General features: G+C 36.1%; 1 protein-coding gene across 1 annotated transcript in view; it reads right to left on the bottom strand.

Annotated features, from left to right (window-relative positions):
- Rab3GAP1 (RAB3 GTPase activating protein subunit 1) overlaps nt 1-27,918 on the bottom strand; it is a 584,727-nt gene that overhangs the window by 87,793 nt on the left and 469,016 nt on the right. Inside the window, exons 16-17 of the mRNA XM_090395461.1 lie at nt 10,421-10,475; nt 1,635-1,821 (exon numbers count right to left, since the gene is read on the bottom strand). Coding sequence (XP_090251587.1) covers nt 1,635-1,821; nt 10,421-10,475 — 242 coding nt within the window. The remainder of the gene's footprint in view (nt 1-1,634; nt 1,822-10,420; nt 10,476-27,918) is intronic.

Here is a 27,918-nt window from a genome sequence, read left to right on the forward strand (position 1 = left end):
CAAAATATTAGCAGCTAAATAATGAAATTAACATATATTTATTTTCTGTTGTGGATTAAAATAAAATGAAAATAAAAAATTAAAGATGGCCATTCAAAGAAAACATTTAAAAGAATGGCTAAATGAAAAAAGTTTATATGCCTGTAATTTTGTTAATTAACATATAGGCAGAAGATAATTTTCATAATTTGGTGCAAAACAGCTATCCTACTTATTAAGGCTAGATGTATTTTGAAAAAGTGACAGGTTTATTCTCCTGAATAAAGTTTCTAGATTATCAGTCAACTAAAAATAACAATGTGCAATAAGTTTAGCTTTTCATGGTGGGATTCACATTAAAAACTTATAAAAAATATATTTTTATTATATATTTTATCTATGAGTTCTGGAATATATCATGTCAAATATTGATGACTGATGCGACTATGCATCCTACATGATCCTGAATATGGAATCACTGTTAAATGCAAATATAAAATAAAGCAATTTCACAAATTAAGTGTACCTTAACTGGCCAAGCTGAATGAAATATAGACTGTAATGCGTAATTGTACAGTGATTTTTTTTCAAAGAAAAATGTGATTAGCTGTTATATGTGATTATCAGAATAGCCTTCGCAGCATGGATATCCCATATGTAATGATTTGTTTATGTAATGATATATGTCTAGTAATCCCTCAATTATCCAATGACAGCAGGAGAGCAATTTGCTAGTTGGATAATTGAAGGACTGAATAATTGAAGATACAATTACATGGTGCTAAAAGTCAGTGGACATACTATCCACTTCAGGGGTCAGTAAATTAAAGGTTCATTCTTTTGACGATTCAGATAATTGAGGGATCATTGTATATTGCATTTATAACATAAATAAATTTTTCATACTTTTCATTTCTTGAAGTAAAAACACATAAAAATACAAATACTTTATAGTATAAGTAAAGCCATTCTTAATAGCTTACTAGCCAAGCCCTTGATAACAGTGACCTGTTTTCTTTCCATTCATGTGACATCACTGAATTAAATGAAATATTTAAAACATGCTTTACTTATGCATTCAGTGTTCTTGATTTAAGACAGTGCAACTGACTGTAGGCTGCAGCCATATAAGAAATAAACTTGTTACAACATGCATTTACATAATGTGGAAGCATAGATACACACATTATGCCATGTTATGTTACATATATAACATTTAAGTCTACGAGTAAGAAACATCTTCAAAAATGAAAAATTCTGAAAAAAACAAAAAAAAAATGCTTTTAGAAAAAAAATATTTAGTTAACCTTGTTTTTTAGTTAATTCGAACTAAGAACTAAATTTTTTAACATGTGAACTAAAATGAATTTTATAACATTCGACTCAGCTTGAGGATGCTGAAAAGCATAATATTTACATATCAGCATTATGCAAATAATGGCAAATTTTTATTAGACACAAAAGAAATAGTTTTGTGATTTTTACTTTTCATGCACACAAGTGTTAAGCATCCCAATCTGTATATCAATTCTTAGATGTCATGTCCATGCTATATTTCAATGGTAATTTCAGTTTTAATGGTCTGCATTGCATGATGGATAAACATGTCAGTGATTGTTAGGCCAATTAATTAGCAGCAATCATTTCCAACTTACTGTTATCTTCTTTTTCTTCATGAAATGGTGAATCATCACATTCATAAAATTCTTCCTCCTCACTATCACTGCACTGAGAGCCACTATACATAAAGGTTTCGGATACAGCCTCTTCATTCTGTGTTTCATTTTGTATCCGTTGTTGCCATTCCCGTGTTTTTTTTGTCTCAATGCAATAATTTAACATCTGAAAAACATAAACTATATTAATAGATCTGTTTGCAAAGAGAGAGAGAGAGAGAATTTTATTTACCAGAAATGAAAACACCATATTAAGCTTTACATCTAAAGAGAACAGACAGTGCATCCTCATTTCTAACAAAGTTAAAACAAAACTTCATCTGTTCCATTCGGTTTAATGTGATAGTTCTGTAATTAAAATATCCTTGGAGGACACTTCCCTGTTCAACACCTATTAAACCATCTATCACTTATTTTTAAGGAACATTTCTTAAGACTATTCTTAAGGAATAATCCATTTGACTAATATTTTATATCCTAAAATTTTATTTTACTATTATTATTATTATTATTATTATTATTATTACGGGTATCTCCATGGAGTCAGTAGACTCATCGCGGGAGACCCAAACTAGCAAAACAATATCTGTCATATCTCTTCTTGAATTCATTTACAGATGAAGAGCTCACAACAAAGTCAGGCAATGAATTCCACTCATTCACCACCCTCCAGGCAAAAAACCTTGTTCTGACACCTTTGTTAACCACACTCTTCTTTAATTTCCAGAGATGACCTCTTGTTCTTCCATCACTATCACACAGCTGAAACATTTCCCCTGCATCAATCCTATAAAAACCTTTTAGTAATTTGAATGTTTCTATCATATCCCCTCTTCTTCGCCTATCAACCAATCTCTGCAATCCACAAGCTCTCAATCTATCAATGTAGGGAGCATTTTTTATATCACTCACCAACTTGGTCACTCTTCTCTGAACCCTCTCCACAGCCTCCTCATCTCCAAGGAATCCAGGTGACCAGACCTGAGCACAGTAATCCAAATGTGGAAGTATCAATGCTTTATAAAGGGGAATAATAACCTCTTTATCTCTGGATGTCAGTGTGTTCCTCAACAACCAAGTAATCCTATGTGCAATCTTGGACACCTTAGCAATGTGTCCTCTGAACTTCATCTCCCTATCTACCAATACCCCTAAGTCCCTAGCCTCATCAATCTCTTGGAGTACCTTTCCATCGATGTAGTACACAGCTGGTAATCTTTTAATCCCAAAATGCATGACTTTACACTTTTCCACATTGAACTGACATCCATTTTCTTTTGCCCATTTTACCAGCTTATTTAAATCCTCCTGCAAACTTTCAACATCAGCTTGATTTTTTATTGCACTACACAACTTTGCATCATCAGCAAACAACTGAATATCTCCCTTTAAGCCGTTTCCTATATCATTTATATACAAATTAAACAACATTGGCCCAAGCACAGAGCCCTGAGGCACACCACTGGTCACCTGCCTCATTCTGGACTCGGCTCCTCCATACACCACCTTATGGTATCTCTCCCTGAGCCATTCTCCTATCCATATCACCAATTTAATATCCATTCCCATCTGCTCCAATTTGCGTAACAGTGTTCTATGGGGTATCCTGTCAAAAGCCTTAGCAAAATCCAGAAGTACCACTGTGTAGCCAGTTCCTTTGTCCAACTCTGATGTTATTCTATTATGGATAGTTAATAGATTGCTAAGGCAGGATCTACCTTTAACAAAACCATGTTGGCCTCTATAGAGTATCATATCCTGATCCACCCATTCTTGAATTTTGTCTTTAACCAACTTTTCCAATACTTTTACCACTACTCCTGAGATGGTGATTGGTCTGTAATTCAATACTGCAGTTTTAGAGCCACCCTTATGCAAAGGAACCACTTTGCCTAACTTCCACTTTTAAGTATAAATGTTTTAAATCTTATTTTTATATCAACCAAATTTTATAAAGAGCATATTTGATATTAAGCAATTTTCTTCTTATTTTGGTGCCTTTTAGTATTAATGAAAGCAATAACCTCTCAAGAATATCTGATGGCAATGCTTATCTTCACTTAAAGGATTTAAATAAATGATAATTTATTATTATCATTAATATTCTCGCAGGGGTGCTTAAGGGTCAAAGCTATATAACTGAGAGGAGACATCCACATAGCCTTTAAAGGAATGCAGAGAACCAACAGGGCTTCTGACCTAATGTCCAATCCTCACCTTCTCGTAGTGCACCCTGCTGGGTATCTACCTGGATACTGAGCAAACGAGGATAGGCTGGCAATTTGGGATTTAGCCAACCAAATTGTATTCTTATTGGCTTAAGCCAAATTACAAAATGATGGTACAACATGACAAAATTTCATGCTGGCTGGGGCATTGCCCAGTTAAACAAGATCCCAGTTGTTTTTTCCAAGGGAACCAGGGCTAACAGCGAAAAGTCAGCTACTGGAACAAATCTGAAAACACACCCAAACTAAACATCACCAGAGTTAAAGATCGGTACTATCAACATAAGAAGCCTGAATGGCAAAGAAATGGAGCTAGCTGAGGAATTAGATAAGTACCAGATCGACATAATAGGGGTGACTGAAACAAAAAAGATAAAAACTGGTGAAATCTTTCTGAGCAATAAATACAAAATGTTATATTCAGGCAATGAAAATCAAGGAAAAGAAGTAGCCATAGTATTCAACACTAAATACGAGGCTAATCTTCTTGAATGGCAGGCAGTCTCAAGTAGAGTGATATGGGCAAATATGAGAGTGAGGAACTGGACAATGAGACTTATTTGTCCCACATATGATGGTCCCACAGAAAGTTCTACTACGGTAGAAGTGGAGGAATTTTTTGATGCTTTAGAAAAAGCAACTGACAATGAAAAAGGAAAAGTTGGTTCTTGTTGGGGATCTAAATAGCAGAGTAGGAAATGATCGTCAGACATACAAAAATAATTTGGGAAAATTTGGAGAAAAGGGCAAAGCTAATAATAATGGCAAATACCTGTTAGATTTCTGCTCAGGAAATGGACTAGTTATTACTAACACCATGTTCCAACATAAAAATGTGCACAAATTTACATGGAGAGAAGAGGCAAGGAATAAAAAAAGTCTCATTGACTGTGTTATTGTTGAAAGTGATGTTTTCTCCCTGGTGCAGGACACCAGAGTGTACAGAGGATTTGAAATTGGAAGTGATGACTATTTAGTCTTGAGCAGGATAAAATTGAATTTCATATTGAAAAGAATGACATGTAAGAAAGTTTTAAAGCGAATAAAAGTTGAGCAGTTCTCGGATGTGAACTGTAGACTAAAATACACAAAGATTATTGAAGAAAAAATGAAAGAGTTTGAAAACAGAAACCAAACCTTGGAGATTCAGTGGCAAACCTTGAAGAAAACCCTGATTAATTCAACCAGAGACACATGTGGTGAGGTTGTCTGCAAGGATAGAAAAATCAGAACTCCATGGTGGACATAGGAAGTTAAAGAGGCAGTGAAGGAAAAGAAGAATGCATATCAAAAGTTCCGGCCAAATAAGTCAGCTTTTGCTCTTAGAGAATACAGAGACAAATGTAAGAAAGCTAACCACTGTGTAAAACTAGCTAAACAAAAGTCATGGGAGGACTTTGGCAAGAACATAGAAAATGAATATGAAGAAGGTGGTAAGATATTCCGGAGGCTGTTGAAGAAGCTTGGAAATGGAGGAAAGAGTGCTGTAAAAGGAGTTAGAGATGATAAAGGTCACATGAAAACAAGAACAAAAGATATCTTTGAAGTATGGAGTAATTACTTTGAAAATCAGCTAAATGAAACAAGCAGTGATGACAGCATAGTGATAAAAAAACACTGCCTAGGCATGCAGTCAGGAATACATATCCATACTTGAAGTAGAAAAAGCCATCAAAGGCTTGAAATGTGGAAAGGCAGCAGGAATAGACGATATTCGACCAGAAATGCTGAAGTATGGTGGTATAAAAGTCTTACAGTGGCTGCACTTCATAGTTCAGAAAGCGTGGACAGTGGGACGAATCCCCAATGATTGGAGTAGAGCTCTCGTAATACCCATATATAAAAAGGGAAATAAAACTGAATGTGAGAATTACAGAGGTATTTCCTTACTGAGTGTTCCTGGGCAAGATTTATGCCAGTATACTTGAGAAGAATTGTGGAAGAAAAGCTTGGTGAAGAACAAGCTGGATTTATGCCAAATAGAGGCTGTCAGGATCAGATCTTCACTTTACGACAAATAGTTGAGAAAGCATGGGAATATAACAAAGATCTGTATTTAAGTTTTGTCAATCTGGAAAAGGCATATGACAAGGTGCCAAGGGAGAAGCTGTTCAACACACTACAGTTATACGGTGTCAATGGGGCATTATATCAAGCAATACTTAGTCTTTATTTGAGTTGCAAGTCAGCAGTTAGAAATGAAGGAAGTACAGGAAGATGGTTTAATGTTAAATCTGTTGTATGACAAGGATGTACATTATCTCCTCTGTTAGTCATTATCTATATGGATCACATTATAAAGGAAAGTGGTATTAAACATGATATCAGAATTGGAGATATTAATGTATGCTCTTTGCTTTATGCGGATGATGTTATACTTCTAAATAAATCCGCTACAAGTCTGCCGCAAGATTCTCTGACTAAATTGAATAACTGTTGTAATAGATATGGTATGAAGGTCAGCAATAAAAAGACAAAGACAATGAAAATAGGCAGAATCATTGAAAATGTCAACAGTGTTGTGAATGGAGAACCTGTGGAACAAGTAAAACATTTCAGCTACTTAGGCACGATTTTTAGTGAAGATGGTAAATTAAATATGGAAATAGACAACAGAATCAAGAAAGCTGGTATGGTAGGAAGTCAGCTGAATAAATTCATATGGAATAAGAGAGAAATTAGTCAGAACACTAAATTAGCTGTATACAAGAGCGAAGACAGTGTTCAAACCAGTTTTAACTTATAGATCTGAGAGCTGGGTCAGAAGTAAAACGCTTGACCAAAGATTAGAGACCACAGATATGAGACTCCTGAAAAAGATTAGATGCGTGAACAGATGGCATCAATGGCAATATCATATTAAAAACGAGGATATTAGGAAAGAACTAGACATTGTCAGTATCCAGGAATGCGTTAGCAGAGCTAATCTCAGATGGTGTGGTCACTTAAACAGAATGGGCGAGGAAAGATTAGCAAAGCAAGTGTTCTCTGCCAAGTTGGCAGCAAAACGACCCAGAGGAAGACCAAGATATAGGTGGATTGATACGGTACAAAGTGCCTTAGACGATAGAAATATAAGATCTGATAATTTTGGAGTCTTGACAAGTAACAGACTGATTTGGAGGAAAATTGTAGATTGGAAGTTAGTAATGATGTAAATTTTTCATGTAGTACTATCGTATCCTGTACTCCCCTTGAGGGTATATGTCAGGAATTTGATGATGATGATTATTATTCTGTCATTCTCACGGAATCTAAAAACCGAGTGCAAGAAGATCACACTTACCATTATTCACACAGTGCACTTACAACTGCCTCTAATAACCTATTACACCAATTTGAGAAAAAAAAAAAAAAAAAAAATTAAAAAATCCAGTTTTCAGATTCTTGATAACCACATTTTTGGTGAACTGACAGGAGGTGGCTTCTTGTTCTCTTCCCTCTTTTCATGTATTGAAAAAAAAATATTCTGCGTCAATCCTATAAAACCACTTTAAGAACATTATGCTTCTATCACATCCCCTCTTCCATCTATCAACCAAATTTTGTAAAATTGTTTTAATCTATCCTTATAGACTAGAAAGATAAAAATTTCCTTATCCATCTCAGGGAACATATCCCCTAGTGGTAGAATTTTGTACTATTTTATCTTCTATAAATAAAAACCCCCATGCTCCAGAGTTTGGTACACCCAATTTGGTTGAATTTCAGTAAATACATTTTTTACTACAGGACTCTGAACGTCTCCTCTTTAATTATGGCCACCCTGTATATATATTCGGCTATAAAATGAGCATGGATATTGATTCAATATCTATAATTTCTGTTTATTTTCATTTTCAAAATTAAGACATTTAGCCTATTCTTTGATAAAAAAATGAAAATTTGTGATTTTGATGAATACACTGGTATCCAAATACTAAGACGTACACTATGTTTGAAGATTACATCTGCAAGTTCAGACAAATCAGCTTGTGGCAATTTGTATAATTGTTGATTTCGAGTAGAAATTGGGTACACATTCAAATTTTCGAACTGCATGCAAAGGAGTCACGTAGTAGCACTCAACAGGATAAAAGGCAAAAGCAAGCACTAAGCAAATTGCATTTGAAGGAATCTCTTTTCATGAAGGAATAAAGTTGCAAACTTGGATGCCTTGTAATGTCTCAAAGAAACATCATCTATATGATTTCATGCAGGGAAGAATTATTGGAAAGTTTGAAAGTTGTAGAATCACTGATATTACCAGAAAGTTTGGAATCTCATATGGTGTTGTAACCAGGCTCTGGGCAGCATTTGAAACCAATGGAATATGTCCAGACATTTGCTAAGAGGTCAGGAAAGGCCATTTTAGTCATACTTACTTAAATACCTATCATATCTCTCACTGAACATTCGCTAAAGATGCACTTATTAAGGATATTCTTCTATAATCGTTTTTCCTTTTACTACATAGTAATAAAATTCTCCAGAATTTCCTTTGGCCCTTTTAACTAACTTCTTTTCTAGAAATATTCTCACAATGGCCATCTCTCCTGATTTGTTTTCTGTACTATTCCTGCTCTTGTCACTCACATGTTTAGACTTAGGTGCTGGTTTACATTCATAATACAATTTAATGTAATAACTACAACACAAAGAGAAATAATTAAATAGCAGGTGTGATTGTTTCAATATTTCGTCTCTGTCATAGAGACATCTACAAGAATACAATGTTAAATTTTAATAATACAGACAAAAAACAAACACCCAGGAAACAATAAGTGAAAGAAATGAAATTAGACTACATAAAGACTAGTCTTATGAAGGATGCCCTCTATGGGTATTGTTGGTTAGCCTTAGTTGCTGGGCAGGAGCCTAAGAATCGAAGTTTCCAAAATCTTGTAAAGTTTAACACAATTATATTTATTAAGATTTGGCTGGTTTTTTAAATCTGCTGCTGATTTGTCACTGTAACCATCTGTATTTACTGTGATGGAGCATTACATTTTCTTCTATCTGATTCAGTGCAAGCTATCCAAGTCACTGTCAGCTAGACCTGACTGACTATAATTGTAGCAGAAGATGTATTTTTTGTGTTCATCTAGACAGATGTTAGCAGATCTCCCAGTCTGACCATAATATGATAAGTTGCAGGAACAGGGAACTTTTAAACACTTGGAACAGAGAGGGGAGGAAGTGGATCATTCAGAGAGTGGAGAAGGGAAGCTAGCTTATGAGGCTTGAAAGCAGTGCAGAGGTTATATTTCTTTAAAGTTTTGGCTATTTTTTTCTGAAGTGCCCCAGATATTTCTATATATACAGTAATAGTAATGGCATTACTGTAGTCATTATGCTGTGAGTGATGTGAAGAGATGGAATGGAGAGATAATTTGTAGATATTTTTGCTATTTTAACCATTGGACAGGAAGGTCTGGCGAATAAAGGTGAGTTTGGCTATAAGGGAAGCTTGGGTAAAACAGAGGTTAAAGGCTCTAGTGATAAGGATTTTGATGACACCATATTGTTGAGAAGGGGATGATGGGAAAGTTTATGTATAGAAGTAAATTGCTGTAAGCAAAAATTAGCAAATTGCTTTCCTGCTGTAGATGGATGGATAACTGAGGAATTACTGCAAAAATTTTCATAAAAAAAAAAAGACAATATCCAAATCTTGAGATACTGATGATATTTCTTGAGATAAATCTTTGTTCACTCTTACTTGACACATACATACTGCAAGTATTGACTCCAAGAAATGGAGTATCCAGTATCCCAGAAATTAGTTTTTCTCTATGCCAATCACAATTCTCATTGAATACTGTTCCTTCATTTGAGATAATGACCCTAATTATGCTCTCTCAAAAATCCTTGACTTGGAGCAGAAGAGAGCAATCAGACAGATTAATGACATGTCTCTCATCAAGTCACTATACTCTTGTAAAATAACAATCACTTCTGGATCTATAACAAGTTGTACTTACACTACTTCTCAGAAATGATTCTTGTATTCCTATCCTTGGCCATTTCTTGCTATCATCCTGCAATTTGATAATTTTCTCTACATTCAAATGCTTCCCTTTCATGTCTGTGCTGCAATTTGTTCTATACACTGTTTAAAAAAAAATTATTTTAAGACAAATGCAGTGGCTAGCAACTTCCCTTCAAACTTGAAGAACAAATCTTTTTTCTTCCTCTTTGTTATCTCCTCATACTTCATTCCTTACATAAGAAGGGAGAATGTGCAACATATTTTTTTCTAATGTATTTCCTAAGCAGTACAACAGCATATTTTCAAATCCAATATTAACAATTTCTCCTTTCTACTGAACTTACTGCTCTTCTGTGGTACATGTATACTACAATAATTTATCATGTGGGGGATTATCATAAAAAAAAAAATATTTAGCAACAACATAAAATTCTGTTTAATTATTTATGCATGTTCCTTAATTCACATAACTTTCTCCAATCTACATGTCTCCTTTTAATGTCTATTTCCTTGACTCATTTTCTTATTTATTGAAATCAAAGTTACAAATAACATCAAAAACATACTTGCAATTTCTGATGTAGTAACGAGTATGTCAAGTTTGGACGGCCAGGTTCTATACTATAATGAAATTAAAAAATTTGAATCAAAAACAAATTCAACTCAATAATAAATTTTGACTTTGATACTTTCAGCAGGTTAATTAAAAACAGCATATAAAATCTAAAGAAATAACACTTAAGCATGATTTACAACTGAATGCTACTTAGCGATTTGCAAATTTCTGTTTCAATAAGTTTAGATTACAAAGATAAGATAATGCAAAGCATAGCATGTGAAATAATTTTATATATATATTGTTCTTGAGGGAATAACAGAGAGTATAACCACATGATGAAGAGAAATCAGAATTATAATAAAATGATAATGATGAGCTGTGATAATGACTTGAGGAGAAGCATAGATCAGACAGTGAAAGATGCAAGAGAAACCATGTAAAGAGAGGGTGATGAACGAGTTTCAAAATTCCAATCTGAGATAACACAATATCGAAGAATTGAGAAAACAAGCAGTATGCATTAATGTGCAGGAGGAGATTTGTTATATATACATGTCTAGAATGCATTTGAAGGTATGGACACTGGCATTTGAAAAAGTACTGCTGCTCTGTGATCTGGTAAGTGTTTAAGTAAGAGAATCTAGAGTTTGCCAGAGTGGAAGATAGCAGGAATATTCTTGTGCAGAGACTGTGACTTGGAAGACACAAGATATTGCACGACATATCATGGAAGTAGTGTGGAAGATGGGGAAAGCAATAATGGTTTATCTATATATGAAAGCCAGGAACATTAGGTATAAGATGGTGAGTTTCTGGCCTTAATAAATTTAGTCTACCAAAAATTTATGGGTATTAGTGACTGATGGTCTTATAGGAATAGATGTTGGAGATATAACATATTTCAGGAGAAAAGGGAAGATAAAGGTTAGTTACATAATTTGTGATAGCAACAGATGGTAATGAGAGTGGGTGGACTATCCAGAGACCCTACAACAGAAACCACACAAAGAACTTTTTTTAAGCCACTTCAGGCCTCCAATAAGGATGATGGTGGACTTATACCAGACAAAGAAATTCATCTCCTATTTTCACAAACTACCCTGCATACAGTGGGATTCAAACTCGCAATTTAGTTGGGGAGTGGAAGCACTATCTGCTTGACCAACCAACCACATCAGTAACAATTATTTAGGAAATTTTTGCTAATATTTCCTATATTTCGTAAGTCAAACTGGCATCATCAGAGAACAACACACAAACAAACACACTGCATGAGAGTGAGAAAACAAAGCAAGGCCTCTTCTTTACAGCAAACAGAAATGTAACTGGGCATTAGTCCGCGCATTAGCCGAGTGGCTATGAGGTTCACAACAATATGCCTGGGGAAAGGGGGTGTCCTGGGTTCAATTCCCGTCGGAGGAGGAACTTAAGGATCTTTCTCAGACATAGACAAGTTAGCTGGTCTTGGGCATGGACTGCAGGGTTTTTCTCCCCAGTTCATCTGGGATTTTTCTCCCGCAAGCAGGCAAACCAGCCCCATGAACACACATAGCTACAGACATAGGACACACCGGAAGGCATAGGCTAGCCACCTTATCCTCAGGACGGGTATGGCTTAGAAGGGCTAAAGATAGCTCAATAACAGGCCACTAGGCCTAATACCTGAAGGGAAGAAGAAGAAGAACAGGGCATTATATGCAAGTGTTGGCTCTAGTGACTTATTAATTACTCGTTTCCTATGAACATATCTTTAGAAGAAACCTTGAAACCTTGATTAACCACCCTAATCTCAACAATAATGGTGGCATAAAAATTTCAAGAATTTGGATGGCACATATTCAGCCTAATTAGTATCTAGCATACTTTAGAACTTGAAGCAATTTTCAGATTTTATTGGAAACTATTCCATACATTTGAAATTTATATGTATAATCACAGTTTTTTTATTATATACGAGGGCTGTTCAATAAGTAATAAGACTAATTTTACTGTCGTGAAACCACTCATCACAATATTAATTTCTGTGGAATAAAGAAATGTTGCTGTCTGTATTAACAAGAGGATGACAGATGGCATATACGGGCTGATGTGCCAGAGTGTCATGTGACTAAACGCAAGCTTGTTTCGGCACACCTACGAGCCGCGACCAGTCGTCGAAATGGAAGCGGCCTTGGAACAGCGTTATGCAATTAAATTTTGTGTGCGTTTGCAAAAATCAGCATTGGATACTTTTAACATAATACGCAAAGCTTTCCACAATGAAGCAATGTTGAGGGCAAGTGTTTTTCGCTGGCATAAAACTTTTAAGGAAGGAAGGCAAAATGTGGAAGATCTTGAACGTGAGGGAAGTCCTTCAACATCCATCACAGAGTCGATCAACACAGCAGCGATTATCATCAAGGAGGATTGCAGAATTACAGTACACCAGCTGCATGTTGTCCTGAATATTTCTGTGGGAAGTGTTCACTCAATCATGGCTGAAACGTGTTTGCGCCCGATGGATTTCCAAACTCTTGACACCAGAGCAAATGCAGCATCGAGTGGATGTGAGCACAGAATGGAAAGAAAGACTGGAACAAGAAGGCGACAACTTCTTAAAAGGCATCATTACAGCAGATGAAGCTGGGTTGTATCACTATGACCCTACAATGAAACAAAAAAGCAGTGAATGGAAGCATCCGTCTTCGCCTACCCCCAAGAAAGCAAAAACTGTAAAATCGGCTGGTAAAGTTATGACCATAATGTTTTTTGACTACGAAGGCATTGTTTACTAACATGCTGTAGAACCCGGTAATACTGTAAACGGCTCATACTACGCGGATGTTTTACGGACAATGGTACAGCACATCAAAAGGAAGCATCCATTGCTGAAGAATGGCTTCTTATTGCACCACGATAATGCAAGGCCACATATTGCTGGTTGTGTAGTGGACGTTTTGCAGAAGAACAACATAGATATCCTACCACACCTCCATACAGTCCTGATCTCGCACTGTGCGATTTCTGGCTGTTTCCTCAGCTCAAGAAACCACTAAGAGGCCGCCATTTTGAAAGCAACAAAGCATGTGTAAAAGCTGCAGAGGCAGTTTTGAAAGAACTCTCAAAAAACGGACTTTTACGTGTGTTTAAGAAGTGGACACAATGTTGGGACAAATGCATCGCATCTCACAGTAGTTACTTCGAAAAAGACCATGTAAATGATGAGCTAAGTATATATATATATATATATATATACACGTAGGCTGTTTTCTGTATAAATATAGTCTTATAACTTATTGAACAGCCTACGTGTATATATATATATATATAAACATGTTGCTTTCTGGCCTGATTTAATTTTGTAACCCAATAGATAATAATAATAATATAACTCTAGCTTTGATGTAGTAAAGGTTTTTTTTTTTTTTCACCAGAGGTCAGGCCAATAATTGTTGTAACGGTTGGTCAGTAACTTTAGCAAACCATGTAGATTGTAGTGCAGCTTGTTTCTCTGTACATATGTGTATGCTCCAGATGATGGCCTTGATATGAAGGTCGAAACGTCGAGTTCATTTTGGTTTACATTAAACTAAAGTTTTGCTCTAACACGGTAGTTGTCTCCATAATTTTCCATAATATACATTTGACAATACATTTCATCATCACCACCAGCAAGTGATTTGCTAGGTCTGTAAAAACACCCCACCATGCATTTGATTTTGTTAGATTCCATGTTATGCCATATAGCTTCACACTTGCTGCTACATGGAAAATTGTTGGTAATATTGCAATCATAGCTTTCTACCCTAACTGGATTCAAATCATCTGATATCATAAACATCACAATCCCTACTCTCATTTCGTATGTTGTCCATCCTTCAGAAAAATGCTGTAGTCTTTATACTTCTGTCTGTGTAACTCTGTGGAAATGATATCTGATTCCACAGTACTAGGCTACTAGAAAAAATACCATTTTATGTTTGATCCTAGTCACTATACAGAAGAACTTTCTTCTATATAGGCTCTTTTTTTTTTTTTTTCCAGCCAGTTTCTGAGTTAGTCGATCTTTGATACAGGCATGTAGGATTCCTCCCTTCCTAGAAACTTGGATTTTTACACTGCAACTCAATAAAATAGATGACAGATCGCATTATTTCAGACAATACAGTGTTAGAGACCACAAACTGGCAGTAAGCTGCTGTATTCTCCACTGGATGCCTATGACATCATTAATAACCTTGTGGCAACTATCAGTGATGGCTAAGGGTGGGAAGCTGGCTGCTCATCGATTTTCAAAAAGCTAGTTAGGCTAAACAGCTTAATTCTTCCATCTGAAGAATAAAAGGTGAGGATTTATTTCATTTATTAATCTTGAATCATACATAGCAAAATCCAAGTCTGCACACAGGGGTGTGCCAGTAGTGTCCAGTGCCTGTGTGCAAAACTTTAGTTGGCGCCCATATCCCCCCTCCAATAAAAAAAATCCCTTTAAAAAAACGTTTTTTTAAAAAACGTTTATTTCCTCCTCTTTGGTGCCTTTACTATCTGCTGGCTATACTAGACGCTGGCCATATGTGCAATGTGTGTGATGCACACGGTGCCCGTGTGCATCACACGCATTGCACATATGGCCAGCGTCTGCACATATAGAATAGTGAATGCTGAAAGATGATGCTTTTTAAGTAATAGTAAGATTTTTATATTAGTATAAATCTGGTCGCCTGGGTTTCTTGGAGATGTGGATGATGTGGAGCAGATTCAGAGGCAAGTAACTAAGATGGCGACAGGACTGTGTAATGCTCCATATGAGGAGATTGAAGATTTGTGAGTTACAAAAGCTGGTTGATCAGTAGATATATAGAGACATACGTTGAATGGGTGGGGGTTATAGGATTGATGTGGACGAAATATTTCAGTACATGAATAATGTGAAGAAAACTAGAGGTCATTCATGGAAATTGTTATTGTACAGGTATTGATAACTGTTAATGATTAATGTTTTTGAAATGGACCTCCTACGAATGAGTCTATGGAAGTGCTGGTATGTAAATAAAAATAATAATAATAACTTGGCAATTATTATTATTATTATACAGGCACCTCCGTGGAGTCTGAAGACATTGTGGGAGACTCAATCTATTATACCTCTGCTTGAACCCATTACTGACTCTAGCAGTCCATTCCACTCATTCACAACTCTTTAAGCAAAAAATCTAGTCCTCACACCCCTACTAACCACACCTTTATTCAATTTCCAGGGATGACCCCTTGATCTGGTCCCTCTAGCCAAGTGCCAAAACATTTCCCCCTGCATCTATCCTATAAAACCGTTTAAGCAACTTAAATGTTTCTATCATAACCCCTCTTTTTCTCCTATCAACCAACTTCTACAATCCACACTCCCTCAATCTATCCTCATAGGGAACATTCCACAGACCACTCACCATCTTGGTCACTTGCTTCTGAATCCTCTCCACCAATTTCTCATCCCCAAGAAACACAGGGGACTAGACTTGAGCATAATAATCCAGATGTGGGTGTATCAAAGCCTTATAAAGAGGAATAACAACTTCCTTATCTCTACTTGTTAATGTGTTCTTCAATAGCCAAGTAATCTTATGGACTACCTTAGCAACATGTCCTCTAAACTTTAACTCTTTGTCTACCACCACCCTTAAATCTCTAGCTTCATCTATTTCCTGGAGTACAGTGCCATCAATGTGATATACGCTGAAAGGCTTGTAATCTATTTATCCTAAAATGCATAACTTTACATTTCTCGACATTAAACTAACAACCATTAACCTTTGCTCATACTTACAGCCTATTTAAATCATCCCAAGCTCTCTACATCACCTTGATTAACTATCATCATCATCATCATCAAATTCCTGCCATGTACCCTCAAGGGGAGTAGGATATGACAGTACTACATGAACAAATTACATCATTACTAACTTCCTATCTACAATTTTCCTCCAAATCAGTCTGTTACTTGTCAAGACTCCAACATTATCAGATCTTATATTTCTATCGTCTCAGGCACTTTGTACCATATCAATCCACCTATATCTTGGTCTTCCTCTGGGTCGTTTTCCTGCCAACCTGGCAGAGAACACTTGTTTTGCTAATCTTTCTTCGCCCATTCTATTTAAGTGACCATACCATCTGAGATTAGCTCTGCTAACGCATTCCTGGATGTTGACAATGCCAAGTTCTTTCCTAATATCCTCATTTTTAATATGATATTGCCATTGATGCCATCTGTTCACACCTCTAATCTTTCTCAGGACTCTCATATCTGCGGTCTCTAGTCTTTGGTCAAGTGTTTTACTTCTGACCCAGCTCTCAGATCCATAAGTTAAAATTGGTTTGAACACAGTCTTGTATACAGCTAATTTAGTGTTCCGACTAATTTCTTTCTTATTCCATATGAATTTATTCAACTGATTTCCCACGATACCAACTTTGCTGATTCTGTTGTCTATTTCTATATTTAATTTACCATCTTCAGTAAAAATCGTGCTTAAGTAGCTGAAATGTTTTACTTGTTCCACAAGTTCTCCATTCACAACACAGTTGACATTTTCAATGATTCTGCCTATTTTCATTGTCTTTGTCTTTTTATTGCTGACCTTCATGCCATATCTATTACAACAGCTATTCAATTTAGTCAGAGAATCTTGCAGACTTGTAGCAGATTTATTTAGAAGTATAACATCATCCGCATAAAGCAAAGAGCTGACATTAACATCTCCAATTTTGATATCAGGTTTAATACCACTTTCCTTCATAATGTGATCCATATAGATAATGAATAACAGAGGGGATAATGTACATCCTTGTCTCACACCAGATTTAACATTAAACCATCTTCCTGTACTTCCTTCAATTCTAACTGCTGACTCACAACTCAAATAAAGACTAAGTATTGCTTGATATAATACCCCATTGACACCATATAACTGCAGCGTATTGAATAGCTTCTCTCTTGGCACCTTGTCATATGCCTTTTTCAAATCGACAAAACTTAAATACAGATCTTTGTTATATTCCCATGCTTTCTCGACTATTTGTCGTAAAGTGAAGATATGATCCTGACAGCCTCTATTTGGCCTGAATCCAGCTTGTTCTTCACCAAGCTTTTCTTCCACAATTCTTCTCAATCGTTTCTCAAGTATACTTGCATATATCTTGCCAGGAACTAAGTAGGGAAATACCTCTGTAATTCTCACATTCAGTTTTATTTCCCTTTTTATATATGGGTACTATGAGAGCTCTACTCCAATCATCGGGAATTCGTCCCTCTGTCCAGGCTTTCTGAACTATGCAGTGCAGCCACTGTAAGACTCTTATACCACCATACTTCAGCATTTCTGGTCGAATATCATCTACTCCTGCTGCCTTTCCACATTTCAAGCCTTTGATGGCTTTTTCTACTTCAAGTATGGATATGTATTCCTGACTGCATGCTTGGTCAGTGTTTATTATCACTGTGCTGTCATCACTGCTTGTTTCATTTAGCAGTTTTTCAAAGTAATTACTCCATACTTCAAGGATATCTTTTTCTCCTGTTTTCATTTCACCTTTATCATCTCTAATTCCTTTTACAGCACTCTTTCCTCCATTCCTAAGCTTCTTCAACAACCTCCAGAATATTTTGCCACCTTCTTGATATTTATTTTCTATACTCTTGCCAAAGTCCTCCCATGACTTTTGTTTAGCTAGTTTTACACACTGTTTAGCTTTCTTACATTTGTCTCTGTATTCTGTAAGAGTAAAAGCTGACTTATTTGCCAGGAACTTTTGATATGCTTTCTTCTTTTCCTTCACTGCCTCTTTAACTTCCTGTGTCAACCAGGGAGTTCTGATTTTTTTATCCTTGCACACAACCTCACCACATGTGTCTCTGGCTGAATTAATCAGGGTTTTCTTCAAGTTTGCCACTGAATCTCCAAGGTTTGGTTCCTGTTTTCAAACTCTTTCATTTTTTCTTCAATAATCTTTGTGTATTTTAGTCTACAGTTCACATCTGAGAGCTGCTCAACTTTTATTCGCTTTAAAACTTTCTTACATGTTATTCTTTTCAATATGAAATTCAATTTTATCCTGCTCAAGACTAAATAGTGATCACTTCCAATTTCAAATCCTCTGTACACTCTGTTGTCCTGCACCAGGGAGAAAACATCACTATCAACAATAACATAGTCAATGAGACTTTTCTTATTCCTAGTCTCTTCTCTCCATGTGAATTTGTGCACATTTTTATGTTGGAACATGGTGTTAGTAATAACCCGTCCATGTCCTGAGCAGAAATCCAACAGATATTTGCCATTATTATTAGCTTTGCTCTTCTCTCCAAATTTTCCCAAAATATTTTTGTATGTCTCACAATCATTTCCTACTCTACTATTTAGATCCCCAACAAGGACCAACTTTTCCTTTTTCATTGTGTCAGTTGCTTTTTCTAAAGCCTCAAAAAATTCCTCCACTTCTACCTTAGTAGAACCTTCTGTGGGACCATAGGCACAAATAAGTCTCATTGTCCAGTTCCCCATTCTCATATTTGCCCACATTACTCTACTTGAGACTGACTGCCATTCAAGAAGATTAGCCTCGTATTTAGTGTTAAATACTATGGCTACTCCTTCTTTTCCTTGATTGTCATTGCCTGAATATAACATTTTGTATTTATTGCTCAGAAAGATCTCACCAGTTTTGGTCTTTTTTGTTTCAGTCACCCATATTATGTCGATCTGGTACTTATCTAATTCCTCAGCTAGCTCCATTTCTTTGCCATTCAGGCTTCTTACGTTGATAGTACCGATCTTTATCTCTGGTGATGTTGAGTTGGGGTTTGTTTTCAGATTTGTTTCAGTAGCTGACTTTTCGCTGTTCGCCCTGGTTCCCTGGAGAAAACAACGGGGGTCTTGTTTAACCGGGCGACGCCCCAGCCGGCATGAAATTTTGTCATGTTGTACCATCATTTTTTATTTTGGTTTAACCAATAAGAATACAATTTGGTCGGCTAAATCCCAAATTGCCAGCCCATCCTTGTTCGTTCAGTATCAAAGTAGATACCCAACAGGGTGCACCACGAGAAGGTGAGGATTGGACATTAGGTCAGAAGCCCTGGTTGGTTCTCCGCATTCCTTTAAAGGGTATGTGGAGGTCTCCTCTCAGTTATACAGCTTTGACTCTTAAGCACCCCTATAACTATTACTCTACTTAATTTCACATCAATGCTGAATAGAGGTGCAGTCTATACTGTGATAACATTGCAGTAATGTTGGAGGTGTGCTAACTAAATTAAGGTTGTTCAATTTAAAAGTAACGTTTTTTTCTTGGCAATTTTTGGGTGAAGGTGCCTTTTTTATGCTAATTAACAGGAAGTGGAATATTTTTTCAAAGGATGTATCTTCTTCACTATACCAAGGCTTGCTCTCAGTTTCTCAGTAAATGATTCACAAGATAAGCAAATATTTGTTTTAACTGCTATTATTAGCTAATAGTGAATATAATCTGGATGGCGAAATTAAAAAAAAAATAGGAAACAAACAGTTACCTTATTTAGTTAGTAAAGCACAAGTCTTCGCACGTAACATTTTGCACTATAATTTTTGTATATTAACACACATACCGGCCACTGAATTAGAAACTTTTATTTTACTTACGCATGAGATTGCCAATACCGATCTTCTTCAATTCTCTGTGCATAGTTTGGGTGAGATATGGGTTGGGAAGAGCCTTCATTAAATGCTTCGGTCAATTGCTGCACACTTTTGAGAAACGAGTCAACTCTGCTGTTTTCAGAATCGTGGCTCTATTCAGTCGGGCACCCATAATAAGCCCATTATCAAACTCCAAAAGATATTTGTTTTTCCCATCGTGATAAAGATTGTTGATGATTACTGACCAGCACCATTCTTGAATAGCTGCCTAGAACACGTAGTGAACAAAAGTGACCAAGTATTTTGCATATACGCTGTGTAAGTGACGTTTGCATACATGTACATAAAGGTTTCTAATCCAGTGGCCGGCATGTGTTGCTCCAACGTAAAGTTGCATTCTCATAAAATGATGATCAAAAAAAGCTATACATTTATTTGGATATAACTATTCTCCACTGTTACGTAAAAGTGCCTATGGGTGCAACGATTATATAAAAACATGGCGGTGGCCACGACCGCAGAATATATGACAAAAATCCATGACAGAATTATGGATAACTGGCAACTTTTGTAATTTACTAAGAGAGTTGTTTCTTTTTATCATACAAACCAATAAACAGGTGACTGAAGACGAGAAAGCTTCCGCATGATTCACACTAAACGTTTCGGTATCCAATATAAATCAGATACAATTTTTGAGAAAGTTTTAAAACGAATCTAAAAAAAAATCACTTTAGATATCGTGAACGAAGCTTTTGAGCACTAATTTACAAACAATCCACAGGAAATTAATGGTTTGTTGTTTAATTACTTGAAGGGTAATCACTGAAACGGTTTTCTAACTGATTTGTATTTTCTGCTTCCATTGTCCCTGTAAAAAAACATTCAAACCGAATATTTTACAACACATCCTTGTACAAACTTTTTATTTACTTGTACAATAATTCGAGTAACTTGGGAGGTCGCATCTGATCTGACAAATAAATGCTAATTGTTAACATGAATATTCTTTAATCTATCTATTGTATAGGTTGAAGGTCATGAATAGCTGTGGATTCATATGTTACGAGTGATATTCCGCACTTTTTTTGCTGTCAGTTTGGTTTAACACGTTATGTAAAGGTTTATGATGTTTGACAGTAAATGTTATCTGAGAGATACCGAGACCTCCAATGTCAGTATAGTATAGTTTAGTTTTTTTTTTTTTTTTTTTTTTTTTGTTCAATAATTTCTAGATTGTAACTGAAAATAAATAAACCATCATGTATTACTGAAATAGAGAACCAAAGGCTTATTTTTATCATACATATCCTATAGGAGATGTGCTTTACATTTATGGAAAATACTGGGGACAGTGCTTTTGAGCTTCCGCACCTTTACTCCGAGTTGCCCAGTATCGCATTACTTATGCTTGCATCCACCAAAACTTTTAGTTTTTATATTTTCTTGACGAAACTCTTGAAATAATATTGAAATAATGTTGGATTCAATATTTATCATACATATTTCTATCATACATATCCTCTAGGACAGTGTTTCTCAAACTTCAGATATCTGCGGACCCCTTCTTAAATTTTCATTATTACCAAGTACACCTAATTAATTAATTAAAAATAAATTAATTAATTAAAACGCATAAATTAATTAAAACGCATAAATTAATTAAAATTTATAAATTAATTAAAATTTATAAATTAATTTAAAATATTAAAAAATTAAATATCTATTTTATTTGAATTTATATGGAACAGTAAACAAAAATATGATTTTTTTTTAATAGAACAAACTTTATAAAGATATAGTTCACCCACCGATTAGAGGTCCCTCGACAATTCTGCACATATCAGAAAAAGGAGAATCCATTCCGATAATAGGGTAATCAATCTGTCTTTTGGGATGAGTTTGTTTATTATTACAGGTCGGAAAATTTAGCTTTTCTTTTATGAATATTGTAGTTTTTAAAGTGTAACTATTTTGCTTGTATGACAGTTTGTAAAATGTACGTACAGTATTAACAAAATGAAAAAAAAAAGTATAGCATAAAACAAAAATTTAACAAAGTTTATTTTTAAGAAAGTTTTCTATAAAATAAAAATAATTATACAGAAAAACAAAAATTTTTTCGAATGAACTCAGATATTCTAAACTTACAGTTGAGAGAACTGAGACACCTAAACCTATTAATTATTTATGACTTGTTGTGACTTTTTTAACAAACCCATGCAAAAAAAGGTTGGAAAAAAATACCATTATCAAATCCTTTTAATCTTCATAGTTATCTGAATCGGTGTCCGGAATCGCCATCACTTTCACTTAAACTGATACTGATCACCAAAGGCTCGCATAATTCTTCGATAATTCCGTTTCTGTCCCAATACATATTTTCCAACGAGGTGACATGAAAGCAATATTTTCCCCAGTTTTGAACTGTAATACTTTCAATCGCCTGTTCTGAAAGCTTAAAAAGTTTTGACATGTCAATATCTCCAGTTACGTTGCGATGGCAAATGAAACTTTTCACTTCTGCCCAAACATACTCAATAGTATTATTATCGCAATGATATGGTGGTAGCCTCAAAGCTACAAATCCATGCTCTGAGCATCGTGTCGAATTTAAATAGTTTAGTTGTGGGCAAGTTTCTTTTGACTAAATTAAGCAATTCAATTATTCGCATATCTGAGGAATGAGAAATGTTATTTGAATCCATAAGAACTTGCTTCTTATTAGACCAATTTGGAACTTTGTTTGATCGAATAGAGTGATATGAAGCGTTCTCAATTATAACAACAGCATTTTTAGGAAGGTTTGGAATCAGTTTTTCTTCTGCCCACTTTTCGATGATCGTAGAATTCATTTGCCTAAGTTTGAATTCGGTAAAAAACCAATTTCTCCACCCACACACAAAATTATTATGGCCACGAGGCATTTCCGGTTTGTAGCACTCCACATTCTTCTTTAGACTACCAACATTTTCCATAAGTTAAATTACTTCTTCTTCTTTCACTCTGCCTTATCCCATGTTAAACGGGGTCGGCGCACCAATCTTTAACCTTCCTCTTCCAAGTTCTCTGGTCCAGGGCATCCTTCAGACTCCATCCTTTCTCCATAAGATCCTCTGTCATCTTATCCCTCCACCTGAGCTTGGGCCTGCCTCTTTTCCTCCTTCCCTCCAACTCCATATACTCCACTCGTTTACCAACATACTCCTCACCCTTCCTCTCAACATGTCCAAACCACCTCAGCCTACTTTCTTGTATCTTCTTGCCAATTGGTCCCACCTTAACCGTCCCTCTGATGTAGTTATTCCTTATCCTGTCCTTCTTTGTAACACCACTCATCCATCTCAACATCCGCATCTCCGCTACCTCCATCTTCCTCTCCTGTGCCTTGGTTATAGTCAACGTCTCCGCACCATGGAGCATCGCCGGCCTCACCACCATCTCATAGAGCTTTCCTCTTACAACTCACTCTCTTGTCGCACAGGACCCCGCTCATCTTCCTCCAATTCATCCAACCGCATGTTATTCAGTGCTGTATTTCCTCATCCAGGTCACCATTCCTCTCGACAACCGACCCAAGGTACTTGAATTTCTTTCCTGAAATTAGCCTTTCACCCTGGAGTCGTATGACGATATCCTCGTCACTCTCCATTGACATATATTCAGTCTTCACCTGGTTAATTCTCATGCTGCTCTCCTCCAATGCCTTTCTCCACTCTTCCAAGGTATTTTCAAGCTTCTCTTGGGATGATTCACATAGAACAATGCCATTGGCAAACATGCTCCATGGTACTTCCTTCTTGACATCCTCCACTAGTACATCCATGACCAGGTCAAAGAGGAAGGGGCTCAGAGCTGACCCTTGGTGTAGCCCTACGACAATAGGGAACCCCTTCTGTCATGCCGACACTAGATCTGACCTGAGTTTCTGTTCCCTCATACATCTCCTTCACCAACCTCACGTACTTCTCCGACACCCCCTTCTTCCTCATACACTTCCATACCTCCTGCCTGGCCACTCTGTCGTATGCCTTTTGCAGATCTATAAACACCATGTGCAGATCCACTTGCATCTCTCTATATTTCTCCATCAATCACCTTAGTGCAAATATTGCATCCGTTGTCCCTCTTCCTGGCATAAATCCAAACTGCTCCTCACCAATTTTCGTTTCCTGCCGTAACCTTGCTTCAATTATTCTTTCCCATATTTTTAATGTGTGTGACATTAGCTTGATTCCTCTATAGTTGCCACAGTCTTGAACATCTCCTCTTCCTTTGTAGATTGGGATGAGAATACTTTTCCTCCATTCCTCTGGTATCTTTTCCTGTTGGGCTATTTTACACATCGGATCCCATAACATATCCACACCCTCACTGCTCAAACTTTTCCATACTTCCCCAGGTATCTGGTCTGCTCCCACAGGCTTTCCATTCTTCATTTTTCTCAGTACCCAAACCACTTCCTCTCTACTTATGTCTTGCACCAGTCTCTCATTTACCTCTCCATCCTCGCACCTCTCTCTTGGATTCTCCTCATTTAGTAGTTTTCGGGAAATATTCTTTCCATCTTCCTCTGATTTTGTCCTCGTCTTGTAATACTACTCTTGAGGCATCCTTTATCTGCTTGACTGATGTTATGTCTTTCGAGGCCTTATCTCTGGCTTTCGCTATTCTCAACAACTGAGCTTTGCCACCGTTTCTCTCCAGTTCTTCATAAACCTCATCAACTGCCCTCGCTTTCGCCCTTGCCACAGCTCTCTTTGCATTTTTCTTTGCTAATCTATATGCCTCCTTGTCGGCTCTAGTTCCAGTTATGTCCCATTTTTTCTTTGTCTCTTTCTTTTCCTTGATCTCCAACTGCACCTCCTCATTCCACCACCATGTCTCCTTATCCTCAGGTGGTCCCTTTCCTGACGTTATACCAAGCACCTCCATAAGTTAAATTACTATCAATTCAAATTTCATCTAGATACGCAATCGGTTTTTATTTCCTCCCTGAAACGTCTTATTGTTCTCAAATACTGCGTTCTAGATAAAACAATGTCACTTCGATCCATGATAAGTTTCCTTTTATGCTGGAACTTTTTAAAACAAAATCCGATTTCGTGAAGTATTTTCCTTAAAGTTTCTCTTTTCCAAGGAAAATTAATTTTTTCTTTAAGCACAGGAATCAATTTCGGAACAGTTGGCACTCTTTTCTCGACCACGTAAAATTCGTGAATAGTTCTTATAACGTCTACATCAAAATCATTCAAAGCTACGGTTTCGATGGTTTTCTTTACTCTGGCGCTTTTTTTTAGGAGATTTAAATTATGGCTTACCTTCACCTTTTGATTCCCTACGAATTCTTTTAACAGTCGACCCCGATACGCCAGCAATTGCACTTGCACGTTTTATGACTTGAGAAAGGGGAACAAGGAGACGATTCTTTTTCGCAGAATGTCAGCACATTATTCAATATTCTTTTGCAAGAGCTACTGAAACGTTTAACAACAGAACTTGTTGACTGTACTGGATCCATCATACAAATTAATAATAAAAAAATAATGCAAAAAAAAAGCAACAACAAAAATCAAGCTACTATTAGTACAAGAAAGCACGTGATTTTGCATGTTGGCGACCAATTCGTACATCCTTCATTTCTTTCTCCTCTTCAGCATGAAGAGGAGAAAGAAATGAAGGATGTACTATTCTGGGCAAAATGCCAAGGAGAGATCTACAAACGGTGGGCGAACTATACTATAAAGTTTTATTTACTTGAAATAATTTATCATCAATGAGAGGAGTGAAATTGCTTATGGTGAGATAAAATTTCAGCAAAATTTGGCTCTATAGTTGTTAATTTCAATCTCAGATGCGGTTCGACATCTATAATGCGATTCCTCTTCTTCGTCTTAATATCTACAAGGGCCAAAATTCCAACTTCGCACAGATATGAACTTGGAAATAGAAAAATGAACCTTAGAGCTTTATCTGTTAATTCAGAAAATTCATTCTGTATTTGTAGCCAAAATGATGATAACGTATTCTCGCTGTATTTATTTTTTAGGAAACCATCAAAAGCTAGTTCTAAAAGTTGTTCTTCTTCTATTGACGATAGATCCTTTGGCATAAATTTGTTTTTATTGAAAGGGTATCTTATCCACTCAATATTAATGTCCAATTCAGGGAAATACTTTTCTAGATTCATTTGTAAGCTTTTTAAATGCTGCATAATAATAATTTTTACATCATCATCAATTTGTTCATTTGAACGTGCAAGCAATTCGTGAAGCGACGGAAACGCGTCAAATTCTCCATTACCAACCCGCTTTTGCCAACATGCCATTCACTTTATCTTGGACATGAAATATAGAAATTTCCTTGCCTTGTAATGATAAATTAAGACTATTTAATATTTAATACAGTAAATATATCTGCCAGGTATGTTAACTGACTGAGCCATTTCCAATTATGTAAATGCTTTTTCAATTCAAACTTTTCATCAAGAAAAACTTGTAGTTCGTTCCGAAGTTCAAATAAACGAGTAAGGACTTTTCCACGAGAAAGCCAACGAATATCGGTATGGAAAAGAAGTTGTGTATAGTTGCTTCCCATTTCTTGCAAAGTTGAGAGAAAAGTCTGGCGTTTAGAGGACGGCCTTTAATATAATTTATGATTTTTACAGCTTCATCAAGAACGTTTCTTAGGTCTGTAGACATCATATGTGTAGCCAAAACCTCCCTGTGTATGCAGCAGTGTGTCGACTTTGGATTTGGTGCAACAGCTTGAATCCTTGAAACAAGCTCTTTTTTAGATCCGACCATGGATTTCGCTCCGTCCATGCTTATTCCAACACAACTTTTCCAATCAAGCTTGTTTTGATGCATAAAGGTATTTATACTGTTGAATATTTTTTCTCCTGTTGTATGTTCTGACAAGGGTTGGCAATATAAAAGGTCGTCATGAATTTTTTAATTTTTTTCATACCTAACGAACACTAGAAGATTTGCAAATTTGTAATGTCGGTGGATTCATCTACCTACAATGCATAATAACGACTCTTACGTATATCGGATAACAATGTTTGTTTTATATTTTCAGCCATTTCAGTGATTCTTTGATGAACGGTGCTATTTGAAAGACAAATCCGATCAAAAGATCTATTTGCATTATCTCCGATCATAATTTCCGCTATTATTTTTGCTGCAGGCTTGACCAAAGTTTTACCAATTGTTTCCGCTGCACCACTTTTTGCTATTAATAGCGACACACGATATGAAACTTCTAAAGCCTTCATGTTTTCACCTCCTGACACGATCGACATCACGTTTTGAGATTCTTTTAAATTTTTTATTTTATTTAAAAAATTCGACAGGTTTGTCCTTGCATTCATTATGTTTCGATTCAAAATGGCGATTTAAATTACATGGTTTCATGCTTTCATTTTTTAAAGTTTCACCGCAAATTACACATAATGGAATAAGTTCCTCTTCATTTCCCATCCATGAAAATCCACATTTCAAGTAATTTATATCGTACTTACGAAGTTTTCTCATCTTCTTCCTAGTTGGTTCTTTAGAGATGTCAGACGACACACACATCAATTTCACTTGATCCAGATACAATATCAACATTTTCTTGTTGCTGACAGCTACTTGTATCTGCTATGTTCCTCTCTTTTGCGCATTTTAAAAATCCAGTCTTTAACCAGTGATCCATACTTAAGAATTTGAAAGCTAAAAAAAAATTACCGTATTTAACGAACAGTCCTTCAACAAATGGCTAGTGAAAGCGGAACTCGAAACAGACAGCAATGGTAGGCCAGTAGAGATAAAGCAGCTATGAGGACGTTCATATGATTGGTGCGGTATTA

Source organism: Typopeltis vanoorti, chromosome 7, assembly GCF_054136105.1.
Source record: "Typopeltis vanoorti isolate ZY-2024b chromosome 7, IOZ_Tvanoo_1.0, whole genome shotgun sequence".
NCBI classification, from domain to species: Eukaryota; Metazoa; Arthropoda; class Arachnida; order Uropygi; family Thelyphonidae; genus Typopeltis; species Typopeltis vanoorti.